General features: G+C 43.9%; 1 protein-coding gene across 1 annotated transcript; it reads right to left on the bottom strand.

Moving 5' to 3' along the window:
• Positions 1–203: 203 nt before the first annotated feature.
• Positions 204–13,741, bottom strand: LOC144175597 (uncharacterized). Its single transcript, XM_077704659.1, has 7 exons — positions 13,687–13,741; positions 11,231–11,925; positions 10,973–11,176; positions 9,414–9,477; positions 5,804–5,966; positions 3,565–3,686; positions 204–568 (listed from the first exon to the last, which is right to left on the bottom strand). The coding sequence occupies exons 1-6, from the start codon at positions 13,739–13,741 to the stop codon at positions 3,569–3,571; spliced, it is 1,299 nt and encodes a 432-aa protein (XP_077560785.1). The 3' UTR covers positions 204–568; positions 3,565–3,568.
• Between the last annotated feature and the right edge of the window lie 7,013 nt (positions 13,742–20,754).

Raw genomic sequence — 20,754 nt, 5'->3', positions numbered from 1 at the left:
TGGCAGTACAGCAAGACCGTAATAAAACAAGCACTCCGTTTCAGAAAACCTGCCTCCCCGTAATTGATAGAACCGTCACTCCGTAATATAATGGACCCACCGTATTTGGTGGTACAGCACGACTGTAATAAAACAAACACTCCGTTTCAGAAAACCTGCCTCCCCGTAATTGATACAACCTCCACTCCGTAATGTAACAGACCCACCGTGCTGCCCACTATGGCTAGACCGTAATATTACTGGCATTCCGTAGTGCAAAACTAATCTCTCCGTAATATTGATAGATTGGCAATGAGTTTTATTTTTTCAATATGTAGTTCTTGGCATATGCAATAATGAATACAGCTGGTAGTTGTCGAAATGTTTATTTTGGGTGAAATTTACAATATCTATGCAATGTCAAGATTCTGCTGTGTAAGAAATCCAAGAACACCAAGCACTTCTTAGGTGTTGCGAAGGCAGGAGCATTATTAGAGAGTTTTAGCTGTCATGTTGTTGGAGTCTTTCCAAACTTGCTCAAGGTTAGCTGTCATGTTGTTGGAGTCTTTCCAAAGTTGCTCATGGCAGCCTAAAAAGAAGAAAACAAGATATTAAAGCCCCAGGCATCACTTATTTGAGTCGTGAACACCTGGGAATTCAAAAATATGTGCGAAGGTATGCAGCACTATTTCTCAGAGCCTAACACGTACGAAGTCCACTAATTTTTTCGCAGTTGTAAAGGTGTAATTAGCACATCGCATTTAAATCTAGAATGTGTAGGCCATGTCCGAAGTTAGTGCTGCCAATTTACACAAACTTAAGAAAAAAGCTCATTCCAAAGACAGGTTCTACAAGTTCTCCCTCACACCAATCCCCTTGTCAACTGCTGAATCTGCCTATGACAAATGACTGACAAGTCCACAGGGCCTAATTTTGTGGGCTACCAGCGCATTTATCTGTTGAACGTGTGTGTGAACATAGTCAATACTAACCATGAAGGTCAAGGTCAAGATCAACATTTTGAAGGTCAAGATCAACATTCGAACATCAACACTTTGAAGGCTGGGGTGGCGTGGAAACACACTGCAGTGTGCCATCCTTTGTAGTTGACACAGCAACCATGAGTGGCGCCTAATGATTCAACCGACCTGGATAGTCTACACTCGTTACAGTTTATCCGGCAACAACGAACTTCCAGTTACAACAGACCATTTGAGTTTGTTTGGTGCCCATGCATTTTAAATGGAGTTCACTTCGCTCATAATGGACCAGGCTACATAGCACACTGTCGGTTACAACAGACTACATTTTTGGGCAAAAAATAGCAGACTTTCCAGGTGCCAGCCCCAATATGCCTTTTGTTAGTTTATTTCAGTGAAAAAACTGTCTAGCAACAATGCCGGCATAGAACTGTCTAACAACAATGCCGGCATAGAATGGGTCGTGGGTGCAGCCAGGCCAAGCCAGTGTCGGAGGACTTTTTTCGTGCAACCAGCGGCAGGGTAGTCCCTTTCACTGTTGGAATAACTACGCATTATTAACGCTGTCGAACATGGCAAAAAGCAGGCCGACATCGCCATAAGTACGGGCCTGTCCAAGCAGATGGCCTGCTTTTCCATCAAGAACAAGGATGCTACCGAAAAACATGACTCCGGTTAGGTTGAAGAACAGTGGCGCAAAGTGGTGCACACAGAGGTTAAACATACCCTCGTCAGTTAAACCCCATAATGCATTAATCAATTCCCAGGGGTGAGACAACTGAATCACGTTTGGGAGCAGTTTTTGAAGCAGCGAAATCTCAATTTTGCAGCAGAAGAACCTTGATTTGAACCAGAAGCACAACATTTATTATGTCACCTTAGGAGCCTAAAAAAAAAATCAAATTTTTGGGAAATTAGGGGGGGGGGGGGGAGCAGTGCACTTTTTAATCGGTTCTGAACGTACATAAAACTGAAACCACCTTTCAACAAAGTTTTTTTGTAATAGAGTATCACAAGGTACGAACTGCACTACCTTTTTACAAACCATTTTTAAATTCTATGCATAGATAGCCTGGAGTTCCGTTGAAAATATCGAATTGAAAAACTAAGCAAGCGTAAGGCATTTTTATTATCGTGGGAATGCTGAAAGTATTATTTTTGTAATCTCAGACTCGGCTCTCTGCACAAGTGTAGAGCCACGGCAAAAGTTTCACAAAGCGAGGTGACAGACGTCGCACCCCACCAGCTGTTGAATAGAGAGGTGTCGGTTTGGCGTAGTGGCCATGGGTGCAGCCGGACCAGGCCTCCGTCGGTACCGTGAGGCTCCGTGCAGGAGGCTGGTGCGAAACATTTCAATCCCCAAGGTGCACGTTCACAACGATCGTAATTTGAGTAACGTTGGTATGTTTAGCCACCTGACTTTTTGCAATAAATTTCACTTCAGATAGATGAACCATTATTACTAGCGCGCAATAATAGCCCCTCCTGCTATCGGACACTGCTTGAACATTTTCTAGAGAATCTTTGCGCTACAAAAAATTTGAAATGAGCAAAACTCCTTGTATTGCTTGTGGGGCATGCTGAGAACATATCTGCAGATGTGGCTCAGACGGGATACACAGCTTAAAGGGACAGACAACCGATTTTTGTCGAGTATATATTCTCTATCCCAAATGAAAGGGCATCACTTAGCACCTTGACGAGAAACGGTTTTGCTAATAACGGCGCAGAACTTCTTAAATCGAAATTTTTAGATCTACGAGCCGTATGTGTCCCTCCCAAAAATAATTCTGGCAACCACGACATAGGGTAGCTCGGCAACATACTTTTGTCTGTATGCGAGATGAAAAACGCTATTTAAAAACTTGTCCCCAGCTAAAAAAGTTTGAATCGCAGGCTTTCCTGTTCCTTTATGTCTGTTTTTAATGCAACGGTCTCTTTTGCACGAATGCGCCATCTGTTGGGATAGACGATAGGTAGAATTTGGCTTCACATTGTAAGGGTGGGAAGTTCGATTCTCCCCGGGCGCGGCATTTTTTTTTTTTAAAGCTGCCATTGCCGTATTTGGAAACTGAAATCAAATATTTTGGCAGAACGAACACCCCTGACTCAGGCAGAATCGTCAAAGCTCCTTCACTAGGTCTGTTTACTGAACGCTTCCGTTGATTCTGGGCATGGTGGTTCAAGCCACACTGAGAGCACCCCAGTGACGGTGGGCGGCATGTTTAGAAATACATATACAATTTAACCTTGTACAAATACTTGTATTGAAAGGTTTTCAATACTTCAATAAACGTTTCAGCAGTTACAGTAGCTGCTAGGTTTGCAGGTCACGTGACAGGGACACATATTGTAGTGTCAAGTTTCGACACTACGAACCGCCACCCTTCCCATTTCAGGAAGTTTGCTGCCAAATTAAAAGTATTTCCCCCAATTTGTTTAGAAATTGCTTGTGGTTACTGGGCAATATAAAACGCTGGCTTTCATATGAGCTAGACAACATATACGCGACACAAATCAGTTGTCTGTCCCTTTAAGCATGGTGCCCAGGCAGCACTACAAATGAGTGTCCCAAAATGACCTAATGTGCAGGTTTTCTACTTACCACTTCAGAGGATCATTCGGAGGGCCTGCGCTAGCTTCATAACCTTTACATTCACGCTGGTTCGTGACTTGCGCTTTCCGTCACATTTGGTGCCGCTCAGAGGATTTATGTTGAAAAGTTGTCTGTAAGATAAACAAGTGAACAATTTTTATTTCAGCCCTATTCCTATGAATTGCAATGATTCTGAATGCAAAAAAAAAATGGGCAGGTCGTGTCCTTCTGTGCCTGTAGCATTTAAGAGCTAACATTACAAATACGCTTTTGAAAGCGTCATGGTTTAAACAAAAGTAGCATGCCCAATCTGCTTTTCGTGGATTGGTCATACTCCCCATTCTAGTAAAGAGCAAACACAAAACCATCACCTTGTAGCACATGCTACACAGGCGCATACCCCTTTTAACCACAAATATTTGACAAGTGAAATAATGCTTGCAGCATTATTTCACAAATAAATTTTTATAATAGAGGGGTACGTTTGTAGTGAGGTGGGTGGCTGCGTGGGGCTGAGACATAAATCTGGTTTGTATACTGAGTTCATAGCTGTTGAGGAGTTGAGTTGAGCTGCATGCGTATTTCATACTAATGCTTTTAAATGCGCCTTGTTCTTTGAGCAGAAAAGTAAACCTTGTCCTTCTCGACAGCTATGACCTCAGTATACAAACCAGATTATGTCTCAGCCCCACGCAGCCACCCACCTCACTACAAACGTACCGCTCTTTATTACAATTTATTTGTGCCCTTCATTCGCTGACGTCCCAAAACACAATTCAGCGGGAGAATCAAAATGTTGGCTTAAATTGTTTAATTTCTCAGTGAACAAATCCTTGTTTGCTGCTGGACAAGTGCCAGGGGTACTATAAAACTCCCTCAAATAAAACAAACTCGTATTTTGTCTTCATGGAACACCTTCCAACACCCTGACCAGACTGCTCCGGTCTGACTGCACACAACTGTCTCCACTTTGCTGCTTCTGGGTGAGCCTCTGACCCTTGAACCAACGCCGCCTGTATAAACATTGCCTAACGCGTCGCGTGCTTTTCAATGGGCAGGGTAGGGACGCTTAGTTCAGGCACTAATCCACTATGTGGCACGCGCTGGCGGACATCCCGTTTTATGTCACTGCTCGCGAGTCGCGAACACTGCCCCCACTTCTACGACGTGTGTCTGTCAGCTTGCATGTTGGGTTTCAAAAGCCATTTTGCTCACATGTTAGCTGCGATATGGCGCTAATTCTGGGCCGCACTGGGGATCTCGTTCAACGCGTCGCTCGCTTCATACTTGCTGTATTTTTCCAAAGATAACTGACAAAGGCGGAACTGAAGTAGTGTAAGAACATATTATTTTTGGGTGGACAAATAGCGAGCAGAAAAACGATATTTTCCGAGGGTACAGCCAATATTTTACTGATATTTTTCTCTCAGGAGGATGTAGGCAAGAAAAATTGCATGCACATTTTTTGTTCAGGCACTCACTTTTACCATTACTTTCCAAAAATATCACATGCTTGTAAATTTCAGAAGGTTATAGAAAACAAAACGATAAGCAGCTGAGGGCCCGGTCACACTGTCTGGGCACTTCTACAGTACAGTCCTCAATTTTAAAACTGCGTACTGATGCGGAGTGCGAACAGCGGTGACAAAACAACGCCAAAATGCAGAGGGGAGAGAGCGGGGATGCCCCACTCAGAAAATTTCGGGGCCGGTGATCCACGTAGGTAAGCGCGCAAAGGCGGCACCAGCCTGCGGCAGCACAAGTGATTTTGCGCCCGTGGCGCGGTTTTATCAGCGACAGACCAAGACAAACAGTCATGGTGAAAAACAACAAAGCGTAGGAGCGCTGCCTGAGGAACGCTAAACAAACAGCCAACTATTTTGCACAGTTTCCGAGTAGCGGCGCTGGCCGACGGACATGAAAGCACGCAGGAAGGCTACGGAGTGGGAAAGGGTAGGAGAGAGCAGCAGGAGAGTGGCTGTTTGGCCATTTTTCGCTCACGCGTTATGCAATGAATCAATGATTATACAGGCGGCGTTTGCTTGAACACTTAGTGGGTGGTGGCACCAACTCTACCCTAGACTCCGCCAACCACCTTTCCACAAAGCTTCAGGAGAGAGCCTTGGCCAGCTCACCCCTCGAAGATCAGGTACGCTTAATTGGAAGGGGTGTCGATGCAGCCCGAGCTAAAGGCATCCTGGAATGAGGACGCCTGTCTAAAGAGTAGGTTAAGCATGATCAAACTCACCTCTGAATGAATTCCAGTGTTGTGGCTACGCTTCCTGGGTACACCATGTTGAATACATAGTAGAGAAGAAATTCCACGCACATCGCTTCCGTGAAGTCCATACCTTCTCCAAACAGCTCTATCTGCTCACACACTACGAAGCATTTCTTCTTAAAGATGCCTCCTGCAATAGTTCATCAGGATATTTATGAGCACAAATGTAAAACAGTATTAGTTTGGTTATTTGATGTTCGAGAAATATTTGCAAGATTCACTAAAGCCATTGTCCGCAATATTGCTATAATATTCAGTGAAGCAGTGGTTTATGCCAAAAATAAGATATCTTCAGAGGTCCCTTATTTCCTACAATAAAATACTAAACTTGGCAAAGTCTCACTAATAAGGGTCGCAACCGGCATAAGCCATTTAATGCTACTATGGGGCAGAGGGTTTTTGTAGTGCACTTGACACTTCATTATACGAAGTCGACCTAGAATGCCAAAACCCACAAAATTGAGGAGCACTACAACATTTCATGGAAACAAGTACTGTTATTGTGCAGTTCATATTAAACCAAGCTGTTATTATGCCTCTTATAGCTTGCATTACCTATAACTGCAATAGCTAGGAGCCTGCAAGTAGACTAAGGAGGACGATGGCACCCACTGCTTTGCTGACTGCTAGTGGCTGACGGGTGGCATCCAGATATATGCCACCTTCAAACAACCACTACCCTAGCAATGAGGTTTACAATACCCGTGTCAACTAAGCGGTGTCCATGTCTGAATGGTCACCACTGCTTAAAGCGGTGTTGAAAAAAAAAAAAAAAAAAAACATGCCATTGGGCAAATTGGTAGACACATAAATATGATGACAACGTGAAAAGTTGACAAAGACTTCGCAAAGACGCACAAAGTACTGGCTCTCACTTGTTTGTTGTAAAGATGAAACACGTTCATATATATGGCAATATTACGGCGGTGCCCAGGTTGTACAACCCTTAATGCCAACCATTTAATGCAATCTGCCCTATCCTTCGCCACTATTATAAGAGTACTGACATAAAATTTAAAAGCTGAGCCACTATCTTGAATTCTGCAACCAGACGTTTACATGTTAGTGCAGCTTCCAGTAAAGCAAAAAGCTGCACCCAGAGCTCCTTGATATACAGTATAATCTCGATAAATGGAAATCGCTTAAACGGACTTGCCGCTTCAACGGAACAGTAGCCTGTAAGTTGGTTGGTTTCGTGTTCAGATAACATAAAAAAACTCGGCAATCAGAACTAAGATTTCCGCGTCAACGTGTAAACGGAACTAGAAATGGAACTTCTTGTGAAACCCATTGGCATGAGAGTCAGCTTTTTAATATTCCGGCTGTTTCACTTTTTTTTTCTTCCTCCATGTTTTTTTTAAAGGAGCCATGAAGAGAAAACACAAGTTTGGTTCATTCAAAAGATTGTCTCGTTAGAATCATACTGACACCACTTTTAACGTAAACTTCGCTCAAATAAGCTACATAATTAGGAAAAACGGGAATGGTCGTGCGACCCACCAGCTCATTTCCCGCAACTGAACCTATGATGTCACATGAGCTAAGCTCTGCGATTGGCGGAGGCTGGCAGAAGCAGACGAAAATTAGGTAGAGCTTACAAACTAGACGAACGAGCGATTTGCGCTTAAATTTAGGGCACATTCTTTACAAAGCAATAAGAATGATGGGACAAACAGTGGAAGTTACGAAAGTACATGTAAACATAGAAGTACTGATGCGTTCTGCTGTTTGTACTGCGCACAGCATGCTTGGTTTAGCCAGCTGCACAGCACTACGGGGCTTGGGGTTGTCTCAGACGACACTGGCCGATTGACGCAAGCAACGGTGTCTTACGTGACCCCATTTGTCGAGCGAGCACTGTTTCAGGGAACGAATATTTTCTCCCAGAACAAAAACAAGCCAGGTTTAAATGCGGGCAAAAACAAACCAAGCGCTTGCCACGGTATGGCGGCACCATCTAGGTTACGGAACGTAAAGAAACGCGGGAACAAACCAACACCGCTGTACAGGGTGGAGACAACCTTTGAACGGTCCCGTGCCGCCGCAATTGGGCCAACGGGCTCAACGCGTTATTCTTTTCGTTTCCCATGAGACCTAGCAACGCGAAACAGACAATATGATTCAAACTTCTTCAGTAAACCGCGTTGCGGCGATAATTTTAGCGTGGTTTTGACACAATGACTTGCTTCGGCGCCGAGCGAGCAACCGAAAATGGCGGCGCCAGCGTATACGTGTCTCTACCCTGTACGGCGGATGCGTGAATGAAGGTACTCTAGGCTGCAGAGCGGTCGGTTCCCGTGATGTCACTTGGGACCACGAAAACGCACGATTGAGCGGGAAAATCAAAATTTTAACCTAAATTGTTTAATTTCTCAGTGAATAAAGCACCGTTTGTATCCGGACAAGCGCTGGGGGCACTATAAAACATGAAATCTTTCGAATAAAACCAACTTGCATTTTCTCTTCATGGCTCCTTTAAAGCCTTGCTGGCATCGTAAGCCTCGTCTCATTAGTGGTCAGCCGTGTTAGCGCAACGAATGCAACATCGCGGTTCTTGTTCCAGTCGTTCGGTCGCAATTCAAGACGCCGAGGTTACAGGGCTCAGCTGCTGCCACCTTGTTCGTGCCATCGTGGTGCTATTCGCGCTTCATTACTGCGTTGCCGTATTCTAAATTCGGTGGGTCATTAGCACTCTCGAAGTTGAGGCCTCTAGCCTCCGTGAAGGCGCAGTTGCAAGGACTCAAACAAAAATAATTGATGCATTTTGTAGCGCACAGCGACTCATTGTAGCCAAATCAACGTGCGAATTGTGTGCCTAAACCTCTTTTAGTTTTCTTGCTTTCTGAAAAACTATCAGCTACATTCACCTTCTAGTGCTTAGAGTTCCATGAAATAATATCAAGAGTGCATACGCACACAAATTTGCACTTTTACACATCTCAGTAAACGGAACTCCTGTTAATTAAACGGAACTATGTAATGTTTTCGGTCCCTTGAAGTTCCATTAATCGAGAGTCTACTGTAGTACTGAAGAGATCCTCGCTCTACCATCAACGCTGCAACTTTTGTTGTTTTTTTACTCATCAATTTACATGTACTTTTCACAAAAAAAGATTGAGAAGGCTGAATAGCATAAAAACACACTGAAAATCAGTGTGATGTTACTGAGACCGTTCACGCTGCATCCACAAACACCGCCTAGTTTTCATGTTCGGCGCACCAAGCAAAATTATTAAAGTTCAAACCTTCAGATAAATAAGCCAAAAAATTAAGTGACTTAAACAGCCCAATGCACGCACAAATGAGCCTTTGACAAATTTACTTGAATGTAACAGTAACATTTGGCAGCTAAGAATTACGTGAACAAAACATTCTTGCAAACACACTTTTACATCATGTACATGGAAAGTTGTGTGCAGTTTTTAAATGTACACAATATACTATTTGTGGCTTCACAATATTCAATCTGTATTGAACACAGCATAGAGCAACACAGCATAGAGCATTTTCTAAATGCGGGTAATGTAAAAGGGCGTAAAAAGAAGTAAGCACCTCCATTATATAAAAAGAGGCTTACCCAGTGCGACCACGATCGGCGTGGATGGCAGCTCACTGCATATGTCAACGACACTCGTTCCTTCCTAAAAACAGACAGAACAAAATATATTCGGAATAAAAAACCAACCTCCCATGCAAAGAGAACGGAAGTGCAGAGCTGCTGTCCACTCCAGGATGAAAATCTCTCCCAGATTGCTAACATTCTGTACAAAAATTACGCCACTTCATAAGGCACAAGCCTGCAGGTCCCTATTGCGAGAGAACTGGTGTTGTTATGTACCACAAATGTCCGCCGCTGCAAACAGGAGATAACTCCCATACGGTACATAGCGTGAATCGAAGCACCCTAAACTCACAGCGCACTCCATAAAACAAGGCGTTTGCTTGCATTTTTTCTATACAACAGCGGTTTCAGTGCGTGTGAAGCAAAACATGGCTTTGTCTTCACCCGTCATGGGGTTGCGAGAACCGGTACACGTACCCGATATAAGACGTCACGACAGCGTGCTAGAATACAATTTATGCTGTACCATCCTCTACATAAGCAAAGATAACCCCAAAGTTTACAGGCAAAACTGAGTAATTACCTCACAACAAAGACAAACTGAATTATCAAACGAGGGCAAAGCGTCCAAGACCCTGCAGTTCAATGTGTGCAGCTATGCTTGTCAAAAATGGTCGACCAAATTGAAGTCCACCTCTACTAAACTACAACCTTTCATGCGAATATAATTTTGTTTTATATGTGTTTGCGATGCGATGCAAAAGCATTTCACTCACTCTCGGTCATTTTCAATTGATTGTGGCACAGTGGCCGGCACTGACAAAAAACTGGAAAATGCAACACAAACAGATCCAAAGTGAAGGCGGGAAGGCACATAGTGCCTGTGCCCTTACAGATAAGCGAAAGCCAACTTCCATAGCCGCTCACATTTCCTTGATAAAACAGAAACCATAACCAAATTGAAAAAAAGAAGGTTTCAGTCAAGTTTTCGGGCACGGGGCATCATGGCGGTCATATATCTCGCCGCTCGTCATATCCAGCGCAGGACGGTGCTGATAAACGATTTTGGCGCAATAGGGCCGGTTCGGCGCAGGAAAACAAGTTTGGAACTCAATGGCACAGTTGTTCCACCCCTTATGTTTACTGCACACCGCAGTGCACAGTACTTTTTCAGTAGGCAGGTAAATCGGAAATCCTTAGGCTGATACGACAAACAAACTGGGGAAGCTTGCACTAAGTCGCGCAAGGCTTGAACTGTAGCAAAGCTGCACGATTTCTTTCTACTTGAGCAGTGAAGGACAAATCAGCACTGCACGAGCCAGGGGGCGTAGGGCGGTCACCACGAGGTACGCACTGGACTTTTTCTCGCTTCGTAAGGTCTCTTTTTTTTTTTTTTTGCTAAAGCCCACTGCGTGTGCTGGGAATGCTCGTTACTCGCCGCAAGGCATGCGCTCCTGAGCTCTCATTTTCTTGATATTTTTTACGTGTTACGCACCCCACATTGCACCCAGCTACAACAGTCCGCTGTTAAAAGGCTCAACATTGAGTTCATAATAAAGCAGAAAACACTTCACCTCTAAAATTCGGAACAAATCATGGTGCTCCTCCTTAAAATGGGCCACCAAGAGCGGGAAGAGGGCTGCTTCAGATGCCCTGTTGTTCGACTTCGCGGCATGCTCAACTTCAACCATCCACTGCACGATGGACCTTTGCGCTGAAGTCTGAAGGTGCTCCAGAAGAGCAGGTGCGCATTTGGTTAGCCTTTCCTGGAAGGTCTCCTGAAATAGAGTAACTTATTGCATATTGCACACCATGTGAAAAGCAGTGTTTACCTTTACATCTTTCCCAAGGAGCTGGTCGGCATGCTGGTAAAAAAAGTGCCGACATAACAACAGTGGCCATTCTTCTTTTATTTCAACGACATGGTGGACTGGCTCAGTAGAATTAATGTAGCTCCTCTGCTCAGTGTAAGTGTCTCTCATGTAATCCATTGCAAGGGGAACATCCATGTCTTTCAGGCCTTTCCTACTTTCTTGCCTGCAGAAAGCTATTTTTTCATCCAAGCTTTCGGCCTCGCAAGTAGGCACCGGCTGCCAGTTCAAGCAGCCGTAGGCACTTTTCATGTTTTTTCGGCCAAATTGGTCACCTGTCTTGGCTCCTGGCCCTGTTTTTCCTCGGGTAATGTTCTCAACTCTGTTTTCAAGTTGTCGAAAAAACGAGTCGTAGCCGCGTCCCAGCAGCTGCCCGTCAATGCCCCTATCTTGTAGGGCATGGGGGTACATCCTGACTATCTCCTCTGCCACTGCTGTCAAGAACTCCCTTCTTGGCCGTGTGGCTTTCGCTCTCATCTGCTCTATCACATATCGCACCAACTCATGCCTGTCCCTAGTGGAGATAGGTGAATGCGCCGACTCTAAAGCATGTTTTAAGTTTACTGGAAGCCTTTCCACATCTAGTGTAAATGCGCAGTTCGAACTCCTTGGACTGTCGGGGTGTGATGGAGATGAACGTTGCATTCCCGAGGGACCTGAAAGCACAAGGTCCAATGCTCAAAATCAACAAGAGCACTGAAAACAGCTGAATGATGCAGTGTCAAGATATAGAAACATTTGGCATAAGGAGTAAACAGCATGCTCTGACCAGCCAAATGACATGTGTTACATTATGTGGCCAACAACACAAACTTATTATTAAAAAAGCCACCAAGAAAAAAATATATGTTTGGTTTATTAAAAACAGTGCCTCGTTAAAATAACAATCACTGCACATCTAAGCAGACTTCACTGTATCCCAGCAAACCACGAAAGTCCATAGGATATCCACAAATGGTCATAATATCCAATGTCATTTCAGGACATTCATGTGATGTCCATACAATGTTTCACCCAAGATCATCTGCTTGCGGACATCCATGCGATATCACTGCAGGTGTGTTAGTATAACATCATTACGCGATATTGCTAGGATGTCCACAAATTTACATTTTTCCTTAAACTGACAATTCGCATTCATAACGCAGTGTACATATGGGGCCCAAGCCACACAAAGTGCGTCTTAGTTCAAATCACCCCTCATCCCCGTCTTTCCTTAAGCTTCGAGATATTTTCTGGCCTGTTTCTAACTGAAATTTTAAATAAAGAGCGGGTAGTTATTTGATTTGGAATTTGAGCGAAATCTTGTTGCCTTTGTTTGATTCGGGAATTGAATACTATATTTTAGGCTGCTTGATTTATGTGGATGAAGAACAAGTGGGGCTGTTGATTTTCTCATTTTTCATTTCTCATTTTCTACGAGCACTGGTACGGAGCCAGTATGGAGCACGCTGAGTAGGCAGGACTCTTGTCACCCAAATTTGATGCTTTGGATGCGAGCAGGATTGGATGATGCAACCCACGCGTCTGGGTGTTGCTTGTTTAGTTCTTGCGCGATGGAGTGGCGGGCCTCATCCAGTCTTGTAACGTCGGGGGAGATGGGGGTTACGGCCGCGTAATTTTGCAGCGTTTTACTCCATCGTGAATAATAGCCTCGTGGGGTAAGCAGTCGAAGGCTTTGCAAATGTCCAAAAGGACGACAAAGGCCCCGGTTTTTGGTAGCCTTCGCGTTTTCTAGTGCAGAGACAAGGTCAGCAATTGAATCCATGGGACTGCGCTGGCGGCAAAAATCCATCTGCTGCTCAGGGTTGAAGTTGCAGATTCGGGCATACTGGTAATTCAAGGCGTTCGAGCGCCGTGGATTCGAGAATTTTGGAGGCAGCGCTCGTGAGTGAAATAGGACGAAAAGAGGAGAAAAGTATGGGAGATTTGTTCTTTTTTAGGATGGGAAGGACAAGTTGGAGGCCAAATTGAGCAGGGAGGGTGCCGGAAGACCAGTGGAAGTTGCAAAGTCAAGATGGCGCGAGCGCTGCCTCTCGGCTACATTTCTGATCGCCTGGTATGTGATGCTGTCAGCCCCGGGCGCACTTTTCCTTTTTGCATTTTGAATGGCCCACACGAGCTCGGCCACCATGAAAGGAGCTTCAAAAGCCGTGCTCGGATGGAAGGGGGTGGGGAGGGGGGGGGGGGGGGGGGGGGGAGGAGGGAGCCGGCTCCCGCGTGGCGTCAGGTTCTTCGTTTTGGGCTGCGGCAGGGTTTGCGCGAGAGCTTGGCCGTGTTTTTTCTACTTGCTATGGAGTGGGCGAGGAAGGGTGGTTTGTATGCTGGGGTCTCGGAGAGGGCGCGAAGCAAGTGCCGTGCATTCGCCCCCCCCCCCGAGCGCGCCGCATACTCCCTCCCCACTTCTCCGTACTTGCTTGGCGTATCGTCCGAAAAAAGCGGCGGCGGCGGAGGAGGACCGGAGGAAACCATCCTCGCCCTCTCCGACGGGGAGCTGGGTTCCCGTCGTTCCCGCGTTTTTCAGTCGCTCACTCGCTCTTGGCTCGCCTGTTGTGACCACAATTGTCTCGTACTGAACTGTTCGAAGGACTTCGCGTCTCAAGAGACGGGAAATCGACGGTTGGTGTTCGGTTCCTATCTTCGGCTGCACCACACGGTTCTCAGATCACCGATCGGCTTCACTTCAAGGACCCGGCCGTATACTTCTACTTCAATAATTACCATCAATCTCTGTTCAAGGTATTTCTTCTTTGAGATTGTGATGCTACTCGCGGCTCCAAATTACTGCTTGGTATTTTCTTCCAGTTTTCCTTCTGAGACTGCCAGTGAATACATCACAAAAACTTCATCCCAGCCATCAACGTCTCAAGTAGCAGGTGAGAAACTCTCATAATGTCAGCAATAAGCTGAAGCTAACTAAGATATATGACATTTTCTTGCAGGACAACTAGCGTTTTCTCCAGATTCTGCCATTTCAAGAAGGGTACCTAGCATTTCGTTCCTTTTCCCTTTATTCAAATCTATATTCTGCCGCCGCTGCTGCGAAGTTTGCTGCCGCTCTTTCTGCTGAAGAAACAAGCTTTCTGGATCAAACACAAGATTTCAACTGGTGGCCCAACTTCTCATAAGCAAATTTACAGAACACGTGAATATGAATCCAAGCACGTGCCTTCTTTTGCGTAATATTTTAGCATGCAGTATAGTTTTTAGAGACTAAATTTGCCTTTGCTTTTCCGGCCTGTTTCTTAGGTATTCTGCCAGCTCCTATTTTCTCTGGTGTTTTGTTTAACTTCATGATAACTTTTATTTAAAATCTTTTGTGGGTTTATTACATTTAAATTTTATTCTTTGCTTAAGTTTTTACGGCTTCAAGTTGAATCACATTGTTTATTTGGCACTGTTTTTATTCAAAAGCTGAAATCTTTGCTGTTTTTTCTTTGTCTCATTTTCGCTGCACAGTTAAGAAACAATTCATACATGCACGCCTGTTGATGGTGAATTTGTATTTGACCCGCCTGGTTGATTGCAATTTTCTTTTAACGTGTCACTCTTTCAATAGGCAGAATGGTGTAAGCAGCGCTGTTTCAATAATAGCTATTTAACAAGTGTTTAACTGGTGCTGTTTTTATTTTTTTAATCTTTCTAGGTCTTGGACTTCCAGCAAGGTTCGTCTGGTGGATATTGAAATGATTTTGAAACAAATACCATTTTTCTTTGCAATAAAAATTGGGGTTGGTTTCATGTCACTAATAATAATATATAAATAGTTATATAATAATGTTATAAGGTCCTAAGAATGCCTCAACATGGCATCAAATGGACATTATATGATGTCGTCCGGATATCTGTGAAATGTCCACAGAAAGTTTCCATTAATTTTAAGGACATCCTGTGGATATCCAGACGAAAGTATTTGTGGATGCCTATTCCGAGGCAATAGGGACATCGCCTGAATATCCCGTGGACATAACGTGGGCGTTCAGGAATATCCTCTGCACATTGGATATCAGGGAAGTTACATTGAATGGACATCCACACAATGTTTTATGGTTTGCTGGGAAGCTGTATAATGAGAATAGCCAGGCAATTCTTAAGCTACTTCCCCAAACCAAAATCACAATGCACTATGGCCCACTTGTACAATTGGCTGAGGCCAACTTAACCAATTACAAATTACAGAGATCGTAAGTTTGCAAAACCAGCTATTTCAGCATAAAATTTAGTGACTATGTTTTTTTTATATTGGTAACAGCGATGAGGCAAACAAGTCTTGAATAGGCATGTAAAAATGCATGCTATTGCACCAATGCGCAGCTACGGCCAGCCGACACTGCCATGCACTGTAACAAAATACGGTGTGCACACCCTCAATCAGAAGTAAACGACTGTCGAGCAACATCGCTGCTGCACCATCTAGGAATGCCAACGGTAACCAAGAGCATTTTTGAACGGGCTCTTGGTAGCCTTTCAGTTCCTGTAGAATTGAAGCAGTTGGTTGATGCATACAATCACCAGACTAATTTTGTTTTAGCTACCTGCCTCTCACATCATGGCTGATGTCACAACACATGTAATTGTTTCAGTTTTCAGTGAAGTAAGCATAATTTGCTGCCAGGCAAAAGCTGTCGGTACTATAAAACACCAAATGCGTTGAATAGCGCAAAGTTGTGTCCTGTTTTTTGGCCCTTCTAGACGTCCTTATTCACCAAAATGCTCGCTGCCTACCTTAAGCCTCAATTTACTTCATGGCGGCACAAAACTCTACAGTATCTTTTTTGTTATCTCAGTATTCACCTTGTAAGCTCTTGAGCAACGTACTGGAAAGAAATATAAGCCTCTTATGGCACTTTGCTAGGGAGCCCCCACCTAAGCACATCGGAATGATACAGCCTGACGTTGACTTGACCCACTAAACTGCAGTAAACTGCAGTTCTATAATACGTGTAAAAACTATTTTAACCTCACTAATGGCCGTTCACTGCATACACTTCCCAGAATCCTTGAAGTACCCCCAATACACGTAACTGCACACTTTACCATGATTTTGTTAAATTGATTACGCAACTGGAAACATTTCATGCACTGCTATGCAGGTACCTTGTTTTGCATGTGGCACATGAAGAAAAATGAATGCGAACACTACACAAAGAAACAAAAAATTATAGCACAAATGATTGGCACGATTGAACAATGCCATGCATACCTGGCTGTGCCAGCTGTGCCGGCTGTGCGTGTGGGACAACATCAGCAACGATGAAAATCCTTTCATTTACCGCCAGTTCATTTACAAGTTCTTGATACGTCTCCTCCTCCACCTCAGTCCAATCTTGAAGAAACACCTGTTGAACCATAAATTAACACTGTCACTTATTTTTTACTGCAATGTGATGCATGCACTTCAGCTACTACACATTACAAGCCGCAATCCTGCCCTAATACTAACAAGACTACGAATGGTGAAACACCGGTAGCAAACTATCCCCTGAAGGTAGACGAAAACGACCTCTTCATCTCGCAAAAACCTGTTTATACGAGTTGAAGGTGAACATTTTGACAGAAAATTTTGACAGACAGACAGCAAAAGTGAAAGACTATAAGACACAGCTGCAGCGTGGCCCCAGTCACACCTGAAGAAGAAGCCGAGCTGGCTTTGAAACGTCGGGTTTTGTCTATGTATTGGTTGGAGCATAATTAAATCTCAGTTCTGCTTATGAGTGTACACACCCCATTTCATAGCACTTTTGACTTTTTTCACAACTGCTGTAATTTTTTGAAAACCTTCTCATGGAGGCAAAACACGAAAAACCCGTGTATTTGAGATTAAGGCGCGCATGTTAAAGACCCCCAGGCAGTCAAAACCAATCTAGAGCTCTCCACTATGGCGCACCTCGTTGCCTGTGTACCGTCGGTGCGTTAAACCTCATAATCAATCAATACTTTTTTGGAAAGTTCTCATGAACTTCGTAACTATACCGAGGGCTGGTTTACACCGAAATTTCCTGTGGTGTTGCTTTTCTCATGCTGCAAATACACAGCCTAGTCTAATTCGCCAACTCTCACTTATACCAAAGATGCGCTGATTTAAACAGCGTGCATTGTGAAAGGAACAATTCCCGAGGGCAGTTATGCTTATGTGCTTTAAAGGAGCCATGAAGAGAAAATGCAAGTTGGTTTTATTCGAAAGATTTCGTGTTTTATAGTGCCCCCAGCGCTTGTCGGGATACAAACAGTGCTTTATTCACTGAGAAATTAAACAATTTAGGTTAAAATTTTGATTTTCCCGCTCAATCGTGCGTTTTCGTAGTCCCAAGTGACATCACAGGAACCGACCGCTCTGCAGCCTAGAGTACCTTCATTCACGCATCCGCCGTACAGGGTAGAGACACGTATACGCTGGCGCCGCCATTTTTGCTTGCTCGCTCGCCGCCGAACCAAGTCATTATGTCAAAACCGCGCTAAAATTATCGCCGCAACGCGGTTTACCGAAGAATTCTGAATCATATTGTCTGTTTCGCGTTGCTAGGTCTCGTGGGAAACGAAAAGAATAACGCGCTGAGCCCGTTGGCCCAATTGCAGCGGCACGGGACCGTCCGAAGGTTGTCTCCACCCTGTACAGCGGTGTTTGTTCCCGCGTTTCTTTACGTTCCGTAACCTAGATGGCGCCACCATACCGTGGCAAGCGTTTGGTTTGTTTTTGCCCGCATTTAAACCTGGCTTGTTTTTGTTCTGGGAGAAAATATTCGTTCCCTGAAACAGTGCTCGCTCGACAAATGGGGTCACATAAGACACCGTTGCTTGCGTCAATCGGCCAGTGTCGTCTGAGACAACCCCAAGCCCCGTAGTGCTGTGCAGCGAAACCAAGCATGCTGTGCGCAGTACGAACAGCAGAACGCATCAGTACTTTTATGTTTACATGTGCTTTCGTAACTTCCACTGTTTGTCCCATCATTCTTATTGCTTTGTAAAGAATGTGCCCTAAATTTAAGCGCAAATCGCTCGTTCGTCTAGTTTGTAAGTTCTACCTAATTTGCGTCTGCTTCTGCCAGCCTCCGCCAATCGCAGAGCTTAGCTCATGTGACGACATAGGTTCTGTTGCGGGAAATGAGCTGGTGGGTCGCATGACCATTCCCGTTTTTCCTAATTATGTAGCTTATTTGAGCGAAGTTTACGTTAAAAGTGGTGTCAGTATGATTCTAACGAGACAATCTTTTGAATGAACCAAACTTGTGTTTTCTCTTCATGGCTCCTTTAAGTGGAAGCCTGGCAATATATACCTGCCAACTTTTTTACTGCTACATCACATTTGCATCTCCTCATTCGCTTGTGTTTATGGCCTTTTGGCACGAATGACTTCGGCTGGCTTCTTTTCTGCTACATCGTGTTTGCAACGAGTCCTTCGTCCTACTGCGCGAATTACGTCAGCCAGCTGACTGGCACATGCCACAGCCTCCCAAGTATCAGGGTTCTCCACAGCTAGCTGGTGTGCATCTGTTCTACTCACATGCCATGGCGTTCATGTGTTACACATCACACAGCTATTTTTCAACTTCCTAACTCTTCCATTTTCTAAAGCACAGTTCCATGATTTTTGAAAGAGGGCACATTAACACTTCAGCGATTAAGATTGCAAGCCAATTTTAAGTGGGTATGTGCTATAATAGGAACTATAATAAGTAAGGAACTATATATAATAGGAACTATAATAAGGAAGGAACTATAATAAGTGTTCTAGTGATTGCAATGTGCGAAAATGCCAGTTGGTAGCCCATCGGGCAGCTACTGTGCAGACTCGGGTTCGAATCATGATTGTTTTTTTTTGTCTGTAGAATGGCGGCGTTTTCTTGACCAGACAAAAATGACGACTTTTTCGCAGATAAGGCGCTTAACGGTTTTACCTTGAAAGGCACCCATTACTGTCAATGTGTAAAAAAAAAAGCAGCTAAACAGACTATAAAAGTGGCATAGTACCCAGCAATTAAAAAATCTGCATTACTGGTGTCTACGGTCCTTTGTTATAGTTATTTAATATAAATATCTTCAAATATGGGGACAAAATAATATGTCGCATTGAAAATTACGCTGGCAAGAAATGTTGCTTGTATTTGTCTGAAAAATTTCACTTTTATTTTTTCATGTAGGAACACTACTAGGCAGCACGTTTTTTGAACTGAAAAGGCTTTCATACATGTTCACCGGAAACTGGGAACAGCATGCAAACTCATACTTGGCCAGTCTTGGTAGGTGTTTAGACCAGTGACTGCTTCCAACATGTAGCAGCAGGTAACTGTCTCAGTTTGCAGCTGCAAACATTAGATGGCCAAATCTTGCAATAGAGCTGAAGGCGCTTCTAAATTTGCAATGAATCTACAATTCTGTTTTAGATGTTTCCAAAAATAATCAAGAAAGTTTTTCGCAAGGAAGCCTTTGTAAGACTTCAGCAAATAAAACACTTTCATTCGTCAAAAGCTTCACTATCTCAAGTTCTCTTTTCACGATTCAGAATCACTGCTAAGCATTTGAACATGCACAGACTTGCGTTGGGACCAAAATTTTTATTAAGTTTTTAAAGATTAATTTTTGCAAGTGTCATCTGGGAGTGAAATATTGGCACGTACTGGGCTCTGTTTCAGTCTTCGGCCAAATTCAAAAACCAAGTTTACATGCACACGTCCATCGCATAATTACATTGTCTCCATTATTTAAAATGACACACCAGAGCTGCGCGCCAATGTAACTAGGTTGTGTGCAACACATCGGTATTTGTAGGCTCATACAAGGCCTTGCGACAATAGACAATCTTACCTTCACATTTTCAGAGCCGCAGATGCCCTTTTCACATGCTTGTGTGATCACATCGGACAGGCAGTCAGCCGCTACAATTTTCTTTATGGTTTGGTCTGCACTCCAAATCTTCACTACAGGCATCCTTGCTTGACTCCTGCAATCATGGGATTATATGAACTGAATGAACACATCAAACCTCAAACCTATCAACATGACCAACTGTCGTGCCCCTGAATGAATGTTACCAGTTACTCACAGGTAGAATTAATTTAGTTTTCACATTTGCTTTATTAAGCAACATTTTGTCCACAGTTGTGTGGCAAGGTGAGCGAGCAACAAAGAATGATAAGCGCATTCAGCCAACAAAGAGCGCATCTGGATAACGACAGATGGTGCCATGTGCTACATATACTCCTTGTGCCACCAAACCAATCTTATTGATGCGTCACCCATCTCTCGTAGTGAGCATTAATGCATCTGTACACTAGCCCCAAGGCATTACTTTTTTGTCTCCTGCCTGTGTGCAAGCAGAAGACGATCAAATGGAAAAGACATGAGACACGTGCTGTCTGTAAGCTAAAAAGTTTATTATAAATACCTCCCATAGGAAAAAAAACAGACATGCAGAAACAACTTCAACACAACCATGGAAAACAAAAATTCACATACTCCAGTCAGTCAGCGAGTTCCAGCTGAGGCAA

This window comes from Haemaphysalis longicornis, unplaced genomic scaffold (assembly GCF_048455015.1).
Source record: "Haemaphysalis longicornis isolate Haplotype H1 unplaced genomic scaffold, Haemaphysalis longicornis Haplotype H1 scaffold_3, whole genome shotgun sequence".
Lineage (NCBI taxonomy): Eukaryota > Metazoa > Arthropoda > Arachnida > Ixodida > Ixodidae > Haemaphysalis > Haemaphysalis longicornis.
The sequence above is the reverse complement of the archived record's forward strand: the minus strand, read 5'-3'. Positions and strand labels throughout refer to the sequence as shown.